General features: G+C 43.6%; 1 protein-coding gene across 3 annotated transcripts in view; it reads left to right on the forward strand.

Annotated features, from left to right (window-relative positions):
- Positions 1-19,059, forward strand: part of DEF6 (DEF6 guanine nucleotide exchange factor) — a 42,556-nt gene that overhangs the window by 16,162 nt on the left and 7,335 nt on the right. For all 3 annotated transcript variants that reach the window (XM_043999948.1, XM_043999949.1, XM_043999950.1), the window contains 4 exons: positions 13,816-14,043; positions 14,130-14,276; positions 16,296-16,404; positions 17,234-17,532. In XM_043999948.1, coding sequence (XP_043855883.1) covers positions 13,816-14,043; positions 14,130-14,276; positions 16,296-16,404; positions 17,234-17,532 — 783 coding nt within the window. The remainder of the gene's footprint in view (positions 1-13,815; positions 14,044-14,129; positions 14,277-16,295; positions 16,405-17,233; positions 17,533-19,059) is intronic.

Consider the following 19,059-nt stretch of genomic DNA (forward strand, 5'->3'; position numbering starts at 1 on the left):
AATTTCCTTTTTGTTATAGATGACAGAAATATTTCTTCTACTGTCCTTTCCTCCTTAGAAAGTTGAGTAGGAAAAAAAAAAGAAGAAAGTTGAGTAGGGTAGTTGACATGAGTGACATTTACATAGTGATCTAAGGTTTACAAAATACTTTAGATACATCATTTAATTTGACCCTCACAACAACCATCCAAGAGAAGTACCATATGTAGTATTATCTCCATCTTGAAGATGATAAATCTGAGCCTCAGAGAGGTAAGGGACTTACCCATGATCACACAGTTAATAAGTGTCAGGAGTAGGATTTGAACTCAGGTCTCTCTTGACTCTCCATCTAGCACTATTTCTACAACACTATAGATTCTAGCCTTCCTCATAAATGTTAATGAGAAAGCTTTTTTTAAAAGAAAAATTTTTAGAAAATCCTAGAAGAGACTCAAGTGGAGTTATTTTCCAAATCATATATATTATTGATGTTCTATAATGTTTGTAGAGAAACAATCCGTTAAAAAGCATTTATTAGGCACTTGCTATATGCTAGACACTGTGCTAAGCACAGGGAATATTGTACATACACACACAAAGCAAATTTCATTGAGCTCACATCTCAATAAATTCAGTCTAAAGGGAGAGAAAACATGTACACACATATGTGCAAACAAGCTCGAGACAGAATAAATTGGAAATAATCAACAGAGAGGAAGGCCCCAGCATTAAAGGGGATGTAGACAGAGTTTAGCTGAAATTTGAAAAAAGCCTGGGAAGCTAAGAGGTAGCGATGTGGAGGAAAAGGATTCCAGGCGTGAGGGAGCACCACTGAAAATGTCTGGAGTTAGAAGGATCTGGTGTGAAAAACAGCAAAGAGGCTAAGGTTACTGGATCACATGGGGGTGAGGTGTAAGAAGACTGGAAAGGCAGGGGGAGGTAAGGTTATAAAGGACTTTGAATATGGTGATGACAATGACGACGATGATGATGTTCTTGTTCAGTTGTGTCCAACTCTCTGAGACTCGGGACAAATAAGGTCGGCTTGACAAAGTTGCTGCATGATTTGTCATTTCCTTCTCCATTGTACCCCCATTTTACAGATGAGGAACTGAAACAAATAGGAGTTAAGTGACTTGCCCAGGGGCAGCTAGTTGGTACAGTGGATAGAGCACCAGGCCTGGAATCAGGAAGACTCATCTTCCTGAGTTCAAATTCGGTCTCTGACATTTTCTAGCTGTGTGATCCTGGGCAAGTCACTTAACCCTTTTTGTCTCAGTTTCCTCATCTGTAAAATGAGCTGAAGAAGGAAATGGCAAACTACTCCAGTTATCTTTTTTTTTTTTTTGCAGGGCAGTGAGGGTTAAGTGACTTGCTCAGGGTCACATAGCTAGTAAGTGTCAAGTGTCTGAGGCTGGATTTGAACTCAGATCCTCCTGAATCCAGGGCTGGTGCTTTATCCACTGCACCACCTAGCTGTCCCCAATTCCAGTTATCTTTGCCAAGAAAACCCCAAATGGGGTCATGAGGAGTTAGGCACAACAGAAACTACCAAACAACAACAAAGACTTGCCCAGGGTCACACAGCTACTAAGTGTCTGAGTCCAGATTTGAACTCAGATCTTCCTGACTCCAAACCTAGCACGCTATTCTTTGTACTACTCAGTTGACCCTAATAATAAGAACAATAATACTACTATACACCACTTTAAGGTTTGCAAAATACTTTACAAAAATCATCTCATTTTATCCTCACAACAACCCCGGGAGGTAGATGCTATTGTTATCTCCATTTTCCAGATAAAGGTTCAGGTAGACAGAAGTTAAGTGACTTGCCCAGCGACTCATAACTAATAAGTGTCAGAGGCCATATTGGAACTCAGGTCTTCCTGACTCCAGGTCTAGGTCTAGCACTTTATGTTACCTAGCTGCCAGACAATTATATATTTAATGTTGGAGGTAAATAGGTAATCATTGGCATTTATTGACTCAGGGCAGGACATAGATTAATTTCCCCCTCCTCTTGACAGCTGAATGGAGGAAGGATTGTATATATATACACAAACATTATATGTATGTATATACATACATCTATACATATGCATATACACCGTGTGATCCTGGGAAAAACACTTAGTCACTCCATGCCCCAAGGAACTTTCTAAGACTCTCAATTGCCCTGCAGGAAGTTATCCACATTGGTAAAATGGGTTTTCTCCCCTACCCTTCACCATACCAATTAAACCACAGGTCCATGTAAAACAATAATAATGTTTATTATACACTGCACTTGGAATAAGGACAGATAGATGAGCCCTACTAAAGAATACTAGCCTGAGTCAGAGAATCTGGATTCTCATACAGTGGCCCCCTGGGATAAAATAGGTCCCTGCTCTTTTCAAGAATCACTCAATTCGAGAGAAAGATCTCTATCTAAGAAATCACCCCCCTAATTTATATAGGATGACAAAGAAGGCACTGACAATGAACTTGCTTCTGATCCTCTCTGTCTTGTACTAGCCTCACCCTATCTGTCCCATCTCTCTCCCTCTTTGTGCCTTTTAAGAATTTCCCCCTCCTCGTGATCACTGATTAAAAAGCTAGGCTTTAGGGGAAGCTAGGTAGTGCAGTGGATAGAGCACCGGCCCTGGAGTCAGGAGGACCTGAGTTCAAATCCAGCCTCAGACACTTAACATTTACTAGCTGTGTGACCCTGGGCAAGTCACTTAACCCCAGTTGCCTCACCAAAAAAAAAAAAAAAGTTTGGCTTTAGCTTAACCCAATTCAACATCTGTTGACCACCTACTCTATGCAGAACATTTCAAGAGATACAAAGATACTAGACTTTAGTAGTCTGTGAGAAAGTGAGACATGTCCACAAAAAAAACCAAAAAACAAACAAACCAAAAAACTGTGCTGCAAATTCAGACATTTTGTATGCAAAGGAAAGTAGGATGGGCATCCTGGTGTGGTGTCAGGAGTACTGGGCTTAGAATGAGGAGATGTGGGTTCAAATAAGACTCCACCGAATTTTAGCTGGGTTGCCAGGTGGGCGAGTTACTGCCCCTCCTTGATTCCATTGAGGAAATTGCTTTTTTGAGTAAAACTCAAAAATGCTTTGGTGAGCTATTAAACAAAGAATTGTGGGAGCCCAGAAGGGGGAACATTCACTTCTGGTTGAGCGGATCAAGATAGCTTTTGTGGAGGAAGTGGCACTAGAAGCATTTCAGTGGTATCAGATTTCAGCTGGTAGAAATGGAGAGTAGGAAGGATGAGTAAGGGCATTCTGAGAGAGAGCACCCACTGAACAAGTATTCACAGAAGCAGAAAGTGGGAGGGGAGCGAATTTGGGGTGGTCATCTGGTCCCTTGGAAAATACAGGGTATATCCTGATAGAGAGGTGATAGATTCAAAGTACAGACTGAGACATATTTTTCTGGGCATGGCCAAACAGGAATTTGTTTTACTTGACTGTACATGTTTGTAACAGATGTTTTGTTTTTCTTTCTTCCTCATTGAGAAGGGGGAAGAAAAAGAGGATAGATCTTTAAGAAAAGAAAAGAAAGTTTAATTTTTAAAATTAGAAAATACAGGGGGCAGCTAGGTGGCACAGTGGCTAAAGCACTGGCCCTGGAGTCAGGAGGACCTGAGTTCAAATTTAGTCCCAGAAACTTGACACTTATTAGATGTGTGACCCTGGGCAAGTCATTTAACTCTCATTGCCCCACCCTCCAAAAAAAAGAAAAGAAAAGAAAATACAAGTATATTCAGCATTTCCTAATGAATTGAGTGCTAGACTTGGAATCTGGAGGACCTGGGTTCACATCGAGCCATAGACACTTCCTAGATGAGTGATATTGGGCAAGCAGTTGAGCCTCATTTTACTCATCTGTAAAATCGAGAGAGGTATGGGCTAGGTGGCTCCTGAGGTTCTTTCAGCTCTGAATTTGTGATCCTATGGTAGAGAGGTAGTACAAGCTCATGGTTAGAGAGCTGGTCTTGAAGTCAGGAAGTTCTAGCTTCTGACAATACCACAAATCCTTGCCCCTAAGTGAGATAAGTCATGGAATCTCCATTATAGGTCCTCCACTTAGCTGTCAAATTATATTCCTAAAACACAGGTCTGATCTGACCACACCATCCCCTCCTCCCTTATTCAACAAACTTCTATGGCTCCCTATTGCCCCATGATCAAACGCTCTTCTTGGCATTCAAAGCCCTCCCTAACTTAGCTCCTTTCTGCCTTTCCGGTCTCCATACACCTTACTCCCCTCCACATATTTTGTAATACAGTGACACTGGCCTGATGGCTCTTCCTCTCACATGATGCTCTAGCTCCTGGCTCAGGTCATTTTTCCTGGCTGTCCTGAGTGCCTGGAACGTTCTACCTCCTCAACTCTTCTTCCAGATTTCCCTGGGTTCCTTCAAGTCTCAGCTGCACAAAGGCTTTCCCACTTCTTAATCTGTGGCGAGTTGAAGATGAAATGACTGGGAAAAAAACACACAAAGGTTCGATCTCCTGAGCATATCAATTTATTAAGCAACGCATGCCGATTGCCTGACAAACCAGGACCAGGTCCCTTCCTCAGCTTAGGCCCAGACCCCAAATACAGTGGGAGACAGACTTTTATACCTTAAAAATAATTAATCAGATAAGGATAATTAGTTAAAAAGGAAACAATACAAGATTAGGTAATCTGATTTCTAATTGGAGCAAAGATTAGGGACTTTCCAAGTTGGAAAGGGGAGACTGAATAGATACAATTCCCTGAATTCAGAAAAGAAGGTGTCCCACTCTCCCCAAAGAGTCTGTAAACAATCAAAGGGACATGGAAACAGTAACTGCTTGATCAGTATGGGGCCAGTTTTCAGATAAGACATGGGGTGGATTGAGATGTATAACTGTGAGAAAGCTCCTCGCATCAGTCTTTGGGTCTGACTGGGTTTCTAGTCAGCATAACTTGGGTCCTTGGTTAAGAGTCTCTAAGGAGCAGGTAGAGGTGGTCCAGCTTCCCAGCCATACAGGATTAGCTTCAAACAATACAACAGGGGCAGCTAGGTGGTGCAGTGGATAGCGCATCAACCCTGGAGTCAGGAATACCTGAGTTCAAATCTGGCCTCAGACACTTGACACTTACTAGCTGTGTGACCCTGGGCAAATCACTTAACCCCAATTGCCTAACCAAAAACAAAACAAAAAACAATACAATAAGCTTCCTTCCAATTCCCACAGTTGAATAACATTTTCTCACAGAATAGAAGTTGGATTAGACCCATAACTGAATAGAAAGGAAAGTGAGCTAGCTCCAGAATAGAGGCACAAGATGGAGTCAGTGTGGTTCACTAAATTGTCACAATTAACCACTTGCTGTTCTAATCTCCTCAGTTGTATCTGACTCTTCATTATCCCATTTGGGGTTTTCTTGGCAAAGATACTGGAGTGGGTTGCCATTTCCTTCTCCAGTCCATTTTGTTGATGAGGAAACTGAGGCAAACAGGGATAAGTGATTTACCCAGGGTCATACAGCTAGTTAGCGTCTGAGGACAGATTTAAACTCAGGAAGACAATCTTCTTGACTCCAGGCCCAGCATTCTAGCCACTGCACCACCTAGCGATATATGTATGTGTGTGTGTTTATATGTATACACACTGTGTATGTATATACATGCATATATACATATATAATATTATAGGATGTGATCTATTATATAATATGATATGTGACATGACAAGACACAACATGATACGCTACAATACGATACAACGTGTGTATGAGGCTAAATTTGAACTTGAAAAGTTTAGTCTTCCTGATTCCAGGCCTGGTACTCTATCCACTGTATCATGCACACATACACACACACACACTCTTGAACTAAGTCTTAAAGGAAGGGAGGTAAGATGGGAGTAAATTTTAGGCACCTGGGACAACTAGGGCATAGAGACTGGAGATGGAGTGTGTGTGTATGTGTGATGGAGAAAAGGCCAATGATGTCTGGATTGCACACTCAACAGTGGGAGCATGTCCCTCTGGAAATGAGGCTGGAGAGATGGGTTGGGGACACATTGTACAGGGCTCTAAAAGCTAAACAGAGGAATTTGCTATTTGGTACCTCGAGGCAATGAGAAGCCAGTACAGTTGATTGAGAAGGGAAGTCACATGGTGAGATCTGTGATTAAAGAAAATCACAGGGGCAGCTAGATGGTGCAGTGGATAGAGCACCCGCCCTGGATTCAGGAGTACCTGAGTTCAAATCCGGCCTCAGACACTTAACATTTACTAGCTATGTGACCCTGGGCAAGTCATTTAACCCCAATTGCCCTGCAAAAAAAAAGAAAGAAAGAAAGAAAATCACAATGACAATAGTATAGGATGGATTGGAGACCAAAACTAAATGCCAAGCAGAGGAGTTTACACTTGATCTCAGAGGGAATAGGAAGCCACTGCAGTTTATTCAGGAGACTGGTGACTAATCAGATCTTCTCTTTAGAAAAAAAAATTTATTTTCTCAGATGTTTATAAAATCTACTTCCCTGTAACTTCTACCCATTGGTTCTAGTTCTGCCTTCTGTTTCACAAAATAAGTCTAATTCCTTTTTCGTAGGACAGACCTTTAATTATTTTTGTTTAGTGACTTTTTAGTCATGTCTGACTTTGTGACCCCTTTGGGGGGTTTTCTTGGCAAAGATACTGGAGTGATTGGTCATTTTCTTCTCCAGCTCATTTTACACATGAGGAGACTGAGGCCAACAGTGTAAAGTGACTTGCCCAGGGTCACCCAGCCAGTAAGTGTCTGAGGCCAGATTTCAACTCAGAAGATGAGTCTTCTTGACTCCACACCCAGGGTTCTATGTACTGTGCCACTTAGCTACCCTTCAATTATTTAATGCTCTTCAAATCCTAAAATGTTAAGAGTTCAAAGGAGCCTCAGAGACCATTTGGCCCAAACTCCTAATGTTGGTTCTACATGGAAGATAAGGTCTAGTGAATACACTGGCCTATTTGCTTTCCTCATACTCTGCGCTTCATTTCCAGTCTCCACACCTTTGTCCTGGCTGTCCCCCATACCTGATATGCACTCCCTCCTCACCTCTGCCTCTTAGTTTCACCAGCGTTCTTTAAGACTCAGCTCAGGGGGCAGCTAGATGGCGCAGTGGATAAAGCACTGACCCTGGATTCAGGAGTACCTGAGTTCAAATCTGGCCTCAGACACTTGACACTTGCTAGCTGTGTGACCCTGGGCAAGTCACTTAGCCCCCATTGCCCCGCAAAAACCCCCAAAAAACCAAAAACCCCACAAAAAACCAAACCAAAACAAAAAAAACAATAAATATTTTTTTAAAAAGACTCAGCTCAAATATTGCCTTCTGCAAGAGGATTTCCCCACCACCACCCCAGTCCCTCCTAGTTGTTAGTAATGCCTTTCCCTCTGAGATGACTTTCCATCCACTCTGTATATACTATGGATATCTTCATTTATTTTCATGTCTGTTTCCCCCAGACAGACTGTGAGCTCCTTGAGGTCAGAGCTGTTTTTGTCCCCTCCCCTTTTTTGTATCATCAGTGCTTGGCACAGTGCCTGACACATTAGCAGTGCTGACTGAACTAACTTCATGAAACAACTTGCTCAAAATCTCCCTGCCTCTCCCCATTCCAATCCATCTTCCACTTGGCCATCAAAATATCTTCCCAAAGCACAGATCTGACAATATCATCCCTCTGTTCAATAAACTCCACTGATTCCCTTGCACCTCTGGAATCAAGTAAAAAAAAAAAATCCTTTGTTCAGCATTCAAAGCCTTCACACCCTGGCCCCCCTCTTAGCTTTTCCAGGCTTCCTATACCTTACTCACCCCCACATACTCTGACTTCCAGTGACAATGACCTTCTTGGTGTTCCTGCCACAAGACATTTCCATCTCCAGACTCTGGGCCTTTTCTTTCTTCCTTTCTTTCTCTCTCTCTCTCTCTCTCTCTCTTTCTTTCTTTCTTTCTTTTGGTGAGGCAATTGAGGTTAAGTGACTTGCCCAGGGTCACACAGCTAGTAAGTGTCAAGTGTCTGATGCCGGATTTGAACTCAAGTCCTCCTGAATCCAGGGCTGGTGCTTTATCCACTTTATGCCACCTAGCTACCCCCTTCTCCGGGCCTTTTCACCAGCTATGCTCCATGCCTGCAATGCTCTCTTTCCTCTTCTCCACCTCCTGTCTTATTTCAGTTTCTAGCTAAAATTCCACCTTCTACAGAAAGCCTATCTTGATTGCCTTGAACGCTAATGCATTCCCTCTATTGATTATTCCCAGTTTATCCCATCTATATCTTGTTTGTACATCAGCTGTTTCCAGATTGTTGCCCTCCTTAGACTGTGAGTTCCTTGAGAGCAGGGACTGTCTTTAGCCTTTCTTTGTATTCCCAGCACCTAGTGCAGTACCTGACACACAGTAGGTGCTTCACAAATGCTTATTGACTGATTGGCATAGTAATTAGTGGCAGAGTGGTTACTCTATCTCCCTAATCTACATTTTTTCCCAACTATATCAGTATTGCTTTTTTTTTTTTTTTAACCAAAAGCTACTGGATAGGTCATGGGTGGTGCTAGGCCTTTGTGTTAGGATGGGGTAGGGTGGGGCTAGGTTTGAGGGGAACAAGGTGGGTTTCTAATCAAACACCTACTGACCAGAGTTGTCACCAGAAAGGGACCAGACTGAAGATATTAAGTGGTTCTCTATGACCTGCCCCGAAATCATCAGCAACTTTGTGCGCAGCAGCAGGATACGTGTAGCCCAACCACTTCCTGTTCTTCTGCAAGAAGCTTTCTTGGTCCTTCCCTGCGCCCCACCCTCCCTTACCCTGTTACCCCCAGTCCCCTCGTCTTCCTTCCAAGAGGTAGCTTGATGTAATGGAAAAAGAGACTAAGTGGGCTGAGGTCCCAGCTGTTGCAAACTCTATTGTATGATCTTGGACAAGTCACTTCCCCCCTTAAGGGCCTCAGTTTCCTTTCTTGTAACACGAGGGGGGTCAGATGATAGGATCTCTAAGGTCCTTTCCAGTTTTAACTTTCAACACTTTAACATAAATTTATTAAAAACCTATCTACTTCCTGTTTGCATGTTTTCACATATTTATAATTGTATCATATTGCTTGCCTTCTCAGTGGGTGGGGGAAGGGCTATAGGGAGGGAGAGAATTTGGAACTTAAAATTTAAAAAAAAAAAGAAAAAGGATGTTAAAAATAAATAAATAAGATTTTGGAAAGGAAAAAAACTAATAAAAACATACTTCCTCCTGCCTTTCCAAACTTTTGCTACTTACTCCTCCCAATGCATTCTACAACAAACCAGCAACACTGGCCTATTTGCTTTCCTCCCACATTATGCTTCATCTCTGGCCTCCGCACCTTTGTCCTGGCTGGTCCTCAATCCTGCTATGATCTCTCTCCTTACAGCTGCCTCTTAAGTTTCTGCTTTCTTTAAGACTCAGCTCACATCCCACTCTCTGCTGAAGGCTTTAGCTGTTGGTAGTGCCTTTTGCTCTGAGATGGCTTTCCATCCACTCTGTTCAAATCATGTGTGTATTTATTCTCATGTCTGTCTCCCAGACAGAATGTAACTCTTTGAGGGAAGGGCTGTTTTTGCCTTTCTTTGTGTTTGTTTTTTGCGGGGCAATGAAGGTTAAGTGACTTTCCCAGGGTCACACAGCTAGTAAGTGTCAAATGTCTGAGGCCAAATTTGAACTCAGGTCCTCCTGAATCCAGGGCCGGTGCTTTATCCACTGTGCCACCTAGCTGCCCCTTTGCCTTTCTTTGTATCCACAGTGCGTGTTTAGCACAATGCCTGGTACATTATCAATGTCTGATAGATGCTTGCTGACTGACTGGCTAACCATTAGCTATGAGGTCAGCCACTGAGGTAAACAAGATGAAGTGACTTGCCCAGGGTCACACAGTCTGAGATAAGATCTGAACTCAGGAAGATGAGTCTTTTTTACTATAGTTCAACACTTTATCCCCTGGGCCACCTAGCTTGGCCTGGAAAGGGAAGAGATTAGAGGAGCAAGACAAGTGGCCAAGAGGTATTTGCAACAGCTCAGTGAAGAGGTCATGAGAGGAGGAAATAGAATGGAGGGAACAGATATGAGATGTTGTGAGGTAGAATTAACAGGACTTATCAACTGGTTGGATTTATAAGAGATGAAAAAGCCAGAGATGACTCCAAGGTTTAAGCCCAAGTGATTGGGACAACAGTACAACTAGCAGAAATAGGGAAATGAGGAGGAAGGGCAGGTTTGGGGGGATAGATGATAGGACTACTTTTGAATATTTGAGTTTGAAGCAGAAGTTCAGAGGATTCAGAGGCAGACTGATCTTCATGTTGTTCAGTCATTAGTTGTGTTCAACTCTTTGTGACCCCATGTGGGGTTTTCTTGGTAGAGATACTGGAGTCATTTGCCATTTCCTTCTCCAGCTCATTTGACAGATGAGGAACTGAGGCCAACAGGATTAAGGGACTTGCCCAGGGTCGAATGGCTAGCAAGTATCTGAGGTTGGATTTGAACTCAAGAAGATGAGTCTTAGGGCAGCTAGGTGGCGCAGTGGATAAAACACCAACCCTGGAGTCAGGAGTACCTGAGTTCAAATCCGACCTCAGACACTTAACACTTACTAGCTGTGTGACCCTGGGCAAGTCACTTAACCCCAATTGCCTCACTAAAAAAAAAAAAAAAAGAAGAAGATGAGTCTTCCTGACCCCAGGCCCAGAGCTCTATGCACTGAGTCACCTTACTGCTCATTGTCATCTGCATAGAGGTGATAACTGAAGCATGGGAGTGGTTGAGGTTACCAAAAAAGAAGTGAAGATGTCCACTGAGAGCGCTCTGGGGGTTACTCACACTTGAGGAATTGGAGGGGAAAGGAAACAGAAAGATTAGTCAGAGATAATGGTGGGGGTGGAGGGGGTGGCACTGACATATTAAAGCATGCCTTATAAGTCAAGCCTTTATGAAGGGCCTCCTATGTGCCCAGCACCATGCTAAGTGCCAGAGACACAATGAAAGGCAAAAAGTGGTCCCTATTTTCAAGGGACTCACAGTTCAATGGGGAGACAACGTGTGAACAACTATGTACAGATAAGACATATGAATGGGCTAAATTGGAGGTCATCTCAGAGGGAAGGAGAGGTTATTTCTGAAGGAGGGGACTTGTAGCCAAATGCTACAGAGAGGCCAGGGAGAATGAGCACTGAAAAAAGGGCCATTAGATGTGGCAGTGAGGAGGCCGGCCGAGACCTTAAAGAGAGCAATTTCAGGAGAGTACTGGGGCTGCCAGATTGCTAGAGTGGAAAGGCTAGCTTGCAAATTCTCACAGTAGCTTCCCAATCATTTCTCTTGCCTCAATATCTTCTCTCTCTGATATATATGCCACACAACTCCCAGAGTGATTATCATAAAACTCATTTTCTCCTTTCCCCAACTCAAGAAAAACCTGCTACCTCGTGGATCAAATATAAATTCCATCATCATAGCTAACTTTAGCATAGTGTTCTGAGATTTACAAAGCTGTTTACATAGATCATCTCATTTGGTCCTTCCTAATTACCGGTGAAGTAGGTGCTATTATTATCTCCATTTTATAGATGAAAAAACCAAGGCTGAGAAAGGTTAAGTGATTTCCCCAGGGGCTAAGTATCTGACACAGGATTTGAATTCCAGTCTTCTTAGCTCCAGCTATGGTAACTTCCTGTCTTAGGAATTACTGGCCTCCATGTGTTCTCTTACACAGCAGTAATTTTTGTCTATCTTTCATTTATTCTCAAAGAACTAAACAAGAACTATTTTCTGGCATCCCTTAATGCCTTCTGCATTTTTAGGTTAGATGGAAATGAAGATTCTAGCCACAGCATAAGATAACTTTAAATTTTTTTTAATTTATGAAATAATGCAAGCATTTCAAAAAAATGATTGTATGTGAAACTGAAATCTATTATGTACAACTTGCTATTGCTTTAAATATGTAACAAAGTTATCATGTAACTTTCTGGTTTTTTCCTTCCCTCCTCCCCATCCCTCCCACCGCCCCACCCCCTGCCCTAGAGATGGCTACCCTTAGACACAAATAGGTATATATGTGTAAAATTATTCTATACATACTATTTATCAGTTCTTTCTCTGCATGCAGACATCATCTTCTTTCATAGGTCCTTTGTAGTTAATTCAGGTATTTATAATAGTCAAAATGGCCGAACAAGTTGTGGTATATGTTCCTATATGGCAGTATTGGCACACTTGCTTCCATACAACATTCCATCTCTCACTTCCATGCATGTGCACTGGCTGTGCCCAGTGGCAGGAATGCTCTCCTTCCCTACCTCTACCTCTCAGGACCCCTGACTTTCTTCAAGACTTAGCTCATATCCTACCTTCCACATTAGGCCTTTCCAGGTCCCACTCCCATACCCCAAGCTATTTATTGTCATTATTTCTTTAAGCAGAAAAGGAAAGAAACCCAGGTTGAAATACAAGGAAACTGAATAGAGCTCTGAGAGGGATTGGGTCTGCTGGAGGGTCTCCTTAGTCATAGAATCATAGATTGTCAGAGGAACCTTAGAACGGAGTGTCCTGTGGTATAATGCCAAGAATACTGGGTTTGATGTCGTTGGACCTGGCTTCAAATCCTGCTTGTGATGCCTACTACTTGTGTGACCTTGGGCAAGTCTTTTAACTTCCCTGGGCCTTAGTTTTTTGTTTTTTTTTTAATCTATAAAATGAAGTGCTTGGCTTATGAGGTCCCTCCCAATTTATAAGTCAAAAATCCTATGATTTTAGGGCAGATGAGTGAATAGAGTGCCAAGTCTGAAGTCAGGAAGACTCATCTTCCTGAGTTCAAATCTAGCCTGAGACACTTAGCTGTGTGACTGTGGGCAAGTCACTTAACCTTGCTTGCCTCTGTTTCCTCATCTGTCAAATGAGCTAGAGAAGGAAATAACAAACCACTCCGGTATCTTTGCCAAGAAAACCCCAAATGGGGTCACAAAGAGCTGGACATGACTGAAAAACAACTGAGCAACCCAATGATTTAGTCCAACCCCTTGATAATAATGAATCATCATCATCATCATCATAGCTAGCATTTATTTGTTTTGTTTTGTTTTTTTTTGCAGGGCAATGAGGATTAAGTGACTTGCCCAGGGTCACACAGCTAGTAAGTGTCAAGTGTCTGAGGCTGGATTTGAACTCAGGTCCTCCTGAATCCAAGGCCAGTGCTTTATCCACTGTGCCACCTAGCTGCCCCAATCATAGCTAGCATTTATATAGTTCTTTAAAATGTCCAAAGCACTTTATAAATATCACATTTTGGGGACAGCTAGGTGGCGCAGTGGATAGAACACCAGCCCTGGAATTAGGAGGACCTGAGTTCAAATCCAGACTCAGACACTTGACACTTACTAGCTGTGTGACCCTGAGCAAGTCACTTCGCCCCAATTGCCCCACCAAAATAAATAAATAAATAAATATCATATTTTATCCTCACAATTATCCTGGGAGGTGGGTTCTATTATTATCCCCATTTTATAGATGAAACTGAGATAGACAAAAACTGAGGTGGGCTTGGAAGCAGGTTTTGAATTAAGGTCTTCCTGACACCAGGTCCAATGTTCTAGCTATCTCGATGAAGCACGAATATATATACAAAGTGGGGCTATGTATACAGGAAGAGTCCCTGGCCCTTAGTATCCCAGCATCTTCTTTCCACATTGAGCCCTTTATTTGCCTGAGTCCCTGGTACCCTATATGTATCCTCCGGCCTGACTGTCCTCTCTCATTGGCTCTCCTACCCTCCCAGGTAGAGTATCTACTGAAGAAGGTCCACAGCAGCATGAGCCTAGAGCTGGGATTTGGGGAGCTAGAAGAACTGCTGGCCCAGGAGGCCCAATCTCCAGGTGGGCTGAGCGTCTGGCAATTCCTGGAACTCATTAACTCAGGCCGCTGCCTGCGGGGTGTGGCCCAAGACACGCTCAGCATGGCCATCCATGAGGTCTACCAGGAACTCATCCAAGATGTGCTTAAGCAGGTGAGCCAGGGAGGGGAAGGGTACTGACCAGGATGAGTTGGAGTGTGCTCAACAAGTGCTCAACAGCACTCCTATTCTCTGTGCAGGGCTACCTGTGGAAGAGGGGGCACCTGAGGCGCAACTGGGCAGAGCGGTGGTTCCAGCTATTGCCGGGCAGCCTGTGTTACTACTCGAGTGAGGAGTGTAAGGAAAAGAGGGGTACTATTCTCCTGGACCCCCAGTGCTGTGTGGAGGTGAGGAGGAGCCAGCAGGGGAAAAAAAAGGATTGAGGACTCAATTGCCTCTTCTGTAAAATGAGAGGATTGGAATAGATGGCTTCTGAGGTCTTTTCTGGGACTGATTCTGCCTTCTACGTAAATTGCTAGCGATTATCTTCAGGACCAACATGGAGGCAAGGGGTTGTTTAGGGGTAGGAATGGGGGGAGTGGGCACGGTGTGCTAAAAGGAAGAGGAATGAAAAGGATTTGGGGATATCTCAGTACTAGGACTGTTGTTGTTCAGTCGTGTCTAACTCTTCATGACTCCATTTGAGGTTTTCTTCCCAAAGATACTGAAATGGTTTTGCCATTTCCTTCTTTAGTTCATTTTACAAATGAGGAAACTGAGACAAACAGGGTTAGGTGACTCGCCCAGGGTCACATAGTTAGTAAATGTCTAAGACTGGATGCGAACTTGGGTCTTCGTGACTCCAGGTCTGGCACTCTATCCACTGTACTACCTAGCTGTCCTTAGTACTGTAAAGCAGAGAATTAAATCGGTATCTGAGGACCAGGGCCAAGGGAAAGCCTAGATTGGACAAGGCTACCAAACCCTCCGGTGTACCAGCTCAATGTGAACTGAGTACCTACTTAAAGTACTTACTATGTGCCCAGCACTATTACTAGTCCCTATGGGACAATACAAAGTAATATAAAATATTCTCCCTGTTCTCAAGGAGATCTCAAGCTGATCCATTTGGGGAATATTTGTCATGGTGCCTTCCCTCACTTAATTATTTCCCATTTTTCATATATATGTGTGTGTGTATATATGTATATGTATATATATATATGTATATATATAAACATACTTGTATATATGTATATATATATATATAAACATACTTGTTTACTTGTCATCTGCCCCCATTAAATTATAAACCCCTTGAGGTCAGAGACTGGTTTTTGCCTCTTTTTGTATCTTAGCACAGTGCCTGGAACATACTAGATGTTTAATAAATGTTTAATGATTGATTGATTAATGGTGGAAAGAAGCCCTGGTCTTTCAGCAAAAGACCTGAGTTCAAATCCTGACTGACATTTACCAGCTATGTGAGCCTGAGAAAAATTACTTAACGTTTCTATGCCTATTTCTTCATATGTAAAATGAGGATAACAAAAAAATAGAGATAATTCTATTACTTACCTCACCAAGTTGTCGGGGGAGGAGACAGAGAAAGACATTCATCCTTTTACATCAAGTGCAATATAAATGTAAGCTGTTATTATTCATATCAGGGAGACAGCATAGGACAGGGAAAGAAAGTCAGAGGACCTAGGTTCAAATTTGATCCTATGGTACTTTACTAGCTAGGTGACCTTGGGCAAATCACTTCCCCTCTTAGGGACTCAGTTTCCTCATCTGTAAAATGAGGGGCTAGATTAGATAGTCTCTGGGCAAATCCCCTTCAAGCTATAGATGAGGGGATTCTTAACCTGGGTCTATGAACTTTTTTTTTTTTTGGGCGGGGCAATGAGAGTTAAGTGGCTTGCCCAGGGTCACACAGCTAGTAAGTGTCAAGTGTCTGAGGCCGAATTTGAACTCAGGTCCTCCTGAATCCAGGGCCGGTGCTTTATCCACTGTGCCACCTAGCTGCCCCTTCCATGAACTTTAAAACAAAACCACCAACTTATTTCAACATCATTGATTTCTTTTGTAATCCTACATATTCAATTTTATGCATTTAAAAACATTCTGAGAAGGGATTCACAGGTTTCACCAGACTGCCAAAGGGATCCAAGACCTTCCCCCCTTCCCCCCCCCCCCCCCCCCCCGCAAAAGTCTATAAACCCCTGCTTTAGATCTAAGAGCCTCTGAACATGCAAAGGTAACTCTCACTAGAGGAGCCCAGGAGAGAAATAGATCAGCTTGGGCTGTGCTGCTTAGGGGAGTCTTCACCTAAGAGGTAGCACTTGACATAGCATCAGTCCAGGGTGATCCATTACTTAGACCAAGGTGATGTGAGGAGGAATGATACAATCTCCCCCAACCAGGTGCTACCTGACCGGGATGGGAAACGCTGCATGTTCTGTGTGAAGACAGCATCACGAACGTATGAGATGAGTGCTTCAGACACCCGTCAGCGCCAGGAATGGACAGCAGGTCAGTTTTGTGATGTAATAAAGAAAGAAGTACTCACTATGACAATCAGGAAACTGCAATTCTGGCCTCAGTTCTGCCACTTACTAGCAGGGCAAAATCATGGAGCCTCTCTGGTCCTTAGTTACCCCATCTATAAAATGGGCATCATAAAGTTTTAACTGGCTTAAAGTAGGGGATGGATACAGATATATAATAATAGCTAACATTTATATATCACTTAAGGGATTACAAAGCACTTTTATTACCACTATCATTACTATTACTACTATCACCACCACCACCACCACCACTGCCCCCACCCCCCCACTACTACTACCTCTCCTCCTCTTGCTCTCCTTCCTCCTCATCCACCTAAGAATTTATATAGTACTCTAAGGCTTGCAAGGCATTTTACAACTATCTGATTTTATACTAACAATGACCCGGGAAGGTAGGTGCTATTATCACCTCCATTTGCAGATAAGGAATCTGAGGCAGACAGAGGTTAAGTGACTTGCCCAAGGTGACCTGGCTTGTACTACTCTGAGGCCAGAATTGAACCCAAGTCTTCAGGATTCCAGGTCTAGCCCTCAAACCATTGCACCACTTGCTATTTGTACAAGATGATGTCTCAGGGTCCCTTCTGGTTCTGAAATTTGCCATTCTGTAGTTCCTTCCTTGAGCATCCCGTGTAGGTGAGACCTCTCAGCCGACCTACCTCCTGACCCCAGGCTCCCTGGCCGCTGAGCCTTAGTCTCCCCCCTGAACCCTGCACCCTGTTGCCCTCACGGCACTCGGCCCCTGGATCCTCTGTCGCTAACCGAGTCCTGCGGCTCTTGCTGCCCCTCAGCGATCCAGACGGCAATCCGGCTGCAGGCCGAGGGAAAGAGCTCCCTTCACAAGGACCTGAAACAGAAGCGCAGGGAGCAGCGGGAGCAGCGGGAGCGGTGCCGGCTGGCCAAGGAGGAGGAGATGCTTCGGCTTCAGCAGCTGCAAGAGGAGAAGGAGAGGAAGCTGCAGGAGCTGGAGCTGCTGCAGGAGGCACAGAGACAGGCCGAGCGGCTGCTGCAGGAGGAGGAGGAGCGGAGGCGCAGCCAGCACCGCGAGCTTCAGGAGGCGCTGGAGGAGCAGCTGCGGGAGGCCGAGCAGGTGAGCCCGAGCTGAAGGGGGATCCGGCGGGCACCGCTAGGCAGGATTCCAGCCCAAAGCCAGTTTAGGAACAGAAAGGGGGGGGGGGTGGCAGCATGGTCGGAATCACAGGAGCTGAATATGAATCCCAGCTCTGCCACTTACTGAGATTTGGGACAAGTCCGAGCCTCAGTTTCCCTGTCAGCTGAGGGCTTTGGACTAGATCAGAGGGGTCAAAGAATCCGCTAGTAGGCCAAGGCTGCAAAACTCCAGAGCGCAGTCCAGACCGGATTAAAATGTAATTGGAGGGGCAGCTAGGTGGTGCAGTGGCTAGAACACCGACCCTGGATTCAGGAGGACCTGAGTTCAAATCCAACCTCAGACACAATACACTTACTAGCTGTGTGACCCTGGGCAAGTCCCTTAACCCCCACCCCCCAAAATGTAATTGGAAAATGTTTTGTTGTTATTGTTCAGTTGTGTTCAACCTTCATTACCCCATTTAGGGTTTTCTTGGCAAGGATACTGTAGTGGTTTGCCCTTTCCTTCTCCAGCTCATTTTACAGATGAGGAAACTGAGGCAGACAGGGTTAAGGGACTTGCCCAGAGTCATACAGCTAGTTAGTGTCTAAGGCAAGATTTGAATTTAGGAAGATGTTTTTCTGACTCCAGGCCCAGCACCATCAACTGCACCACCTAGCTGCCCCTCTTAGAAGGCACTAAGTGGTGTTTTTTTTTCAAATTTAGTTTACCATGTGCAGTATATATGAAGAATTATGATCATTATTACTAGTAAGTCAATAGTTCAAGGATCTGTATTTTTCTCGTTATGGACATTCCCTCCCCTGATCCAGATTGCAACTACTTTGTGTCTGAGGAGATGGTTTAATTAGTCACTGGGGACAAGACCCTTATGGACAAAGCTCAGGGGGAATGAGCCCTTCTAAACTTAGCTAGATTGATTCTTGGACGGTTCTCCAAATAACACAGTGTTACTAGGACTGCCTTCAAAGCCTTTCCAGTCTGAATGAATTTATTAAGCACCTACTATGTGCCTAGCACTGTGCTAAGTGCTGGGGATGTAAAGACAGAAGTGAAAATAATCCCTGCCTTCAAGGAGCTTACAGTCTAGGGGTAGGGGGAGGACACCACATGTATGTATACAGATACCTGGGGATAAAAGACCAAGGTATACAAATCTACCAGGGCTTACCCTCTACTAACATAGACTTCATGAATCTGAGATCACCAAAGTAAAGGGGAAAGGATTTGTACAAAAATATTTATAGCAGCTCTTTGTGGTAGCAAAGAATTGGAAAGTTCAGGGATGCCCATCAACTAGGGAATGACTGAACAAGTTGTGGTATATGATTATGAAAGAATACTTTTATAATAAACATTTTTATTTATAGTTTTGGATTCCAATTTTTATCCCTCCTTCCCTCCCTCCCTCCCTTTCCCCCTGCCTGAGGTGGTAAGCAATCATATAAGAGTTATACAGGTACAATTATGTAAAACATTACCATGTTAGTAATTATGTACAAGAAA

This window comes from Dromiciops gliroides, chromosome 4 (genome assembly GCF_019393635.1).
Source record: "Dromiciops gliroides isolate mDroGli1 chromosome 4, mDroGli1.pri, whole genome shotgun sequence".
NCBI classification, from domain to species: Eukaryota; Metazoa; Chordata; class Mammalia; order Microbiotheria; family Microbiotheriidae; genus Dromiciops; species Dromiciops gliroides.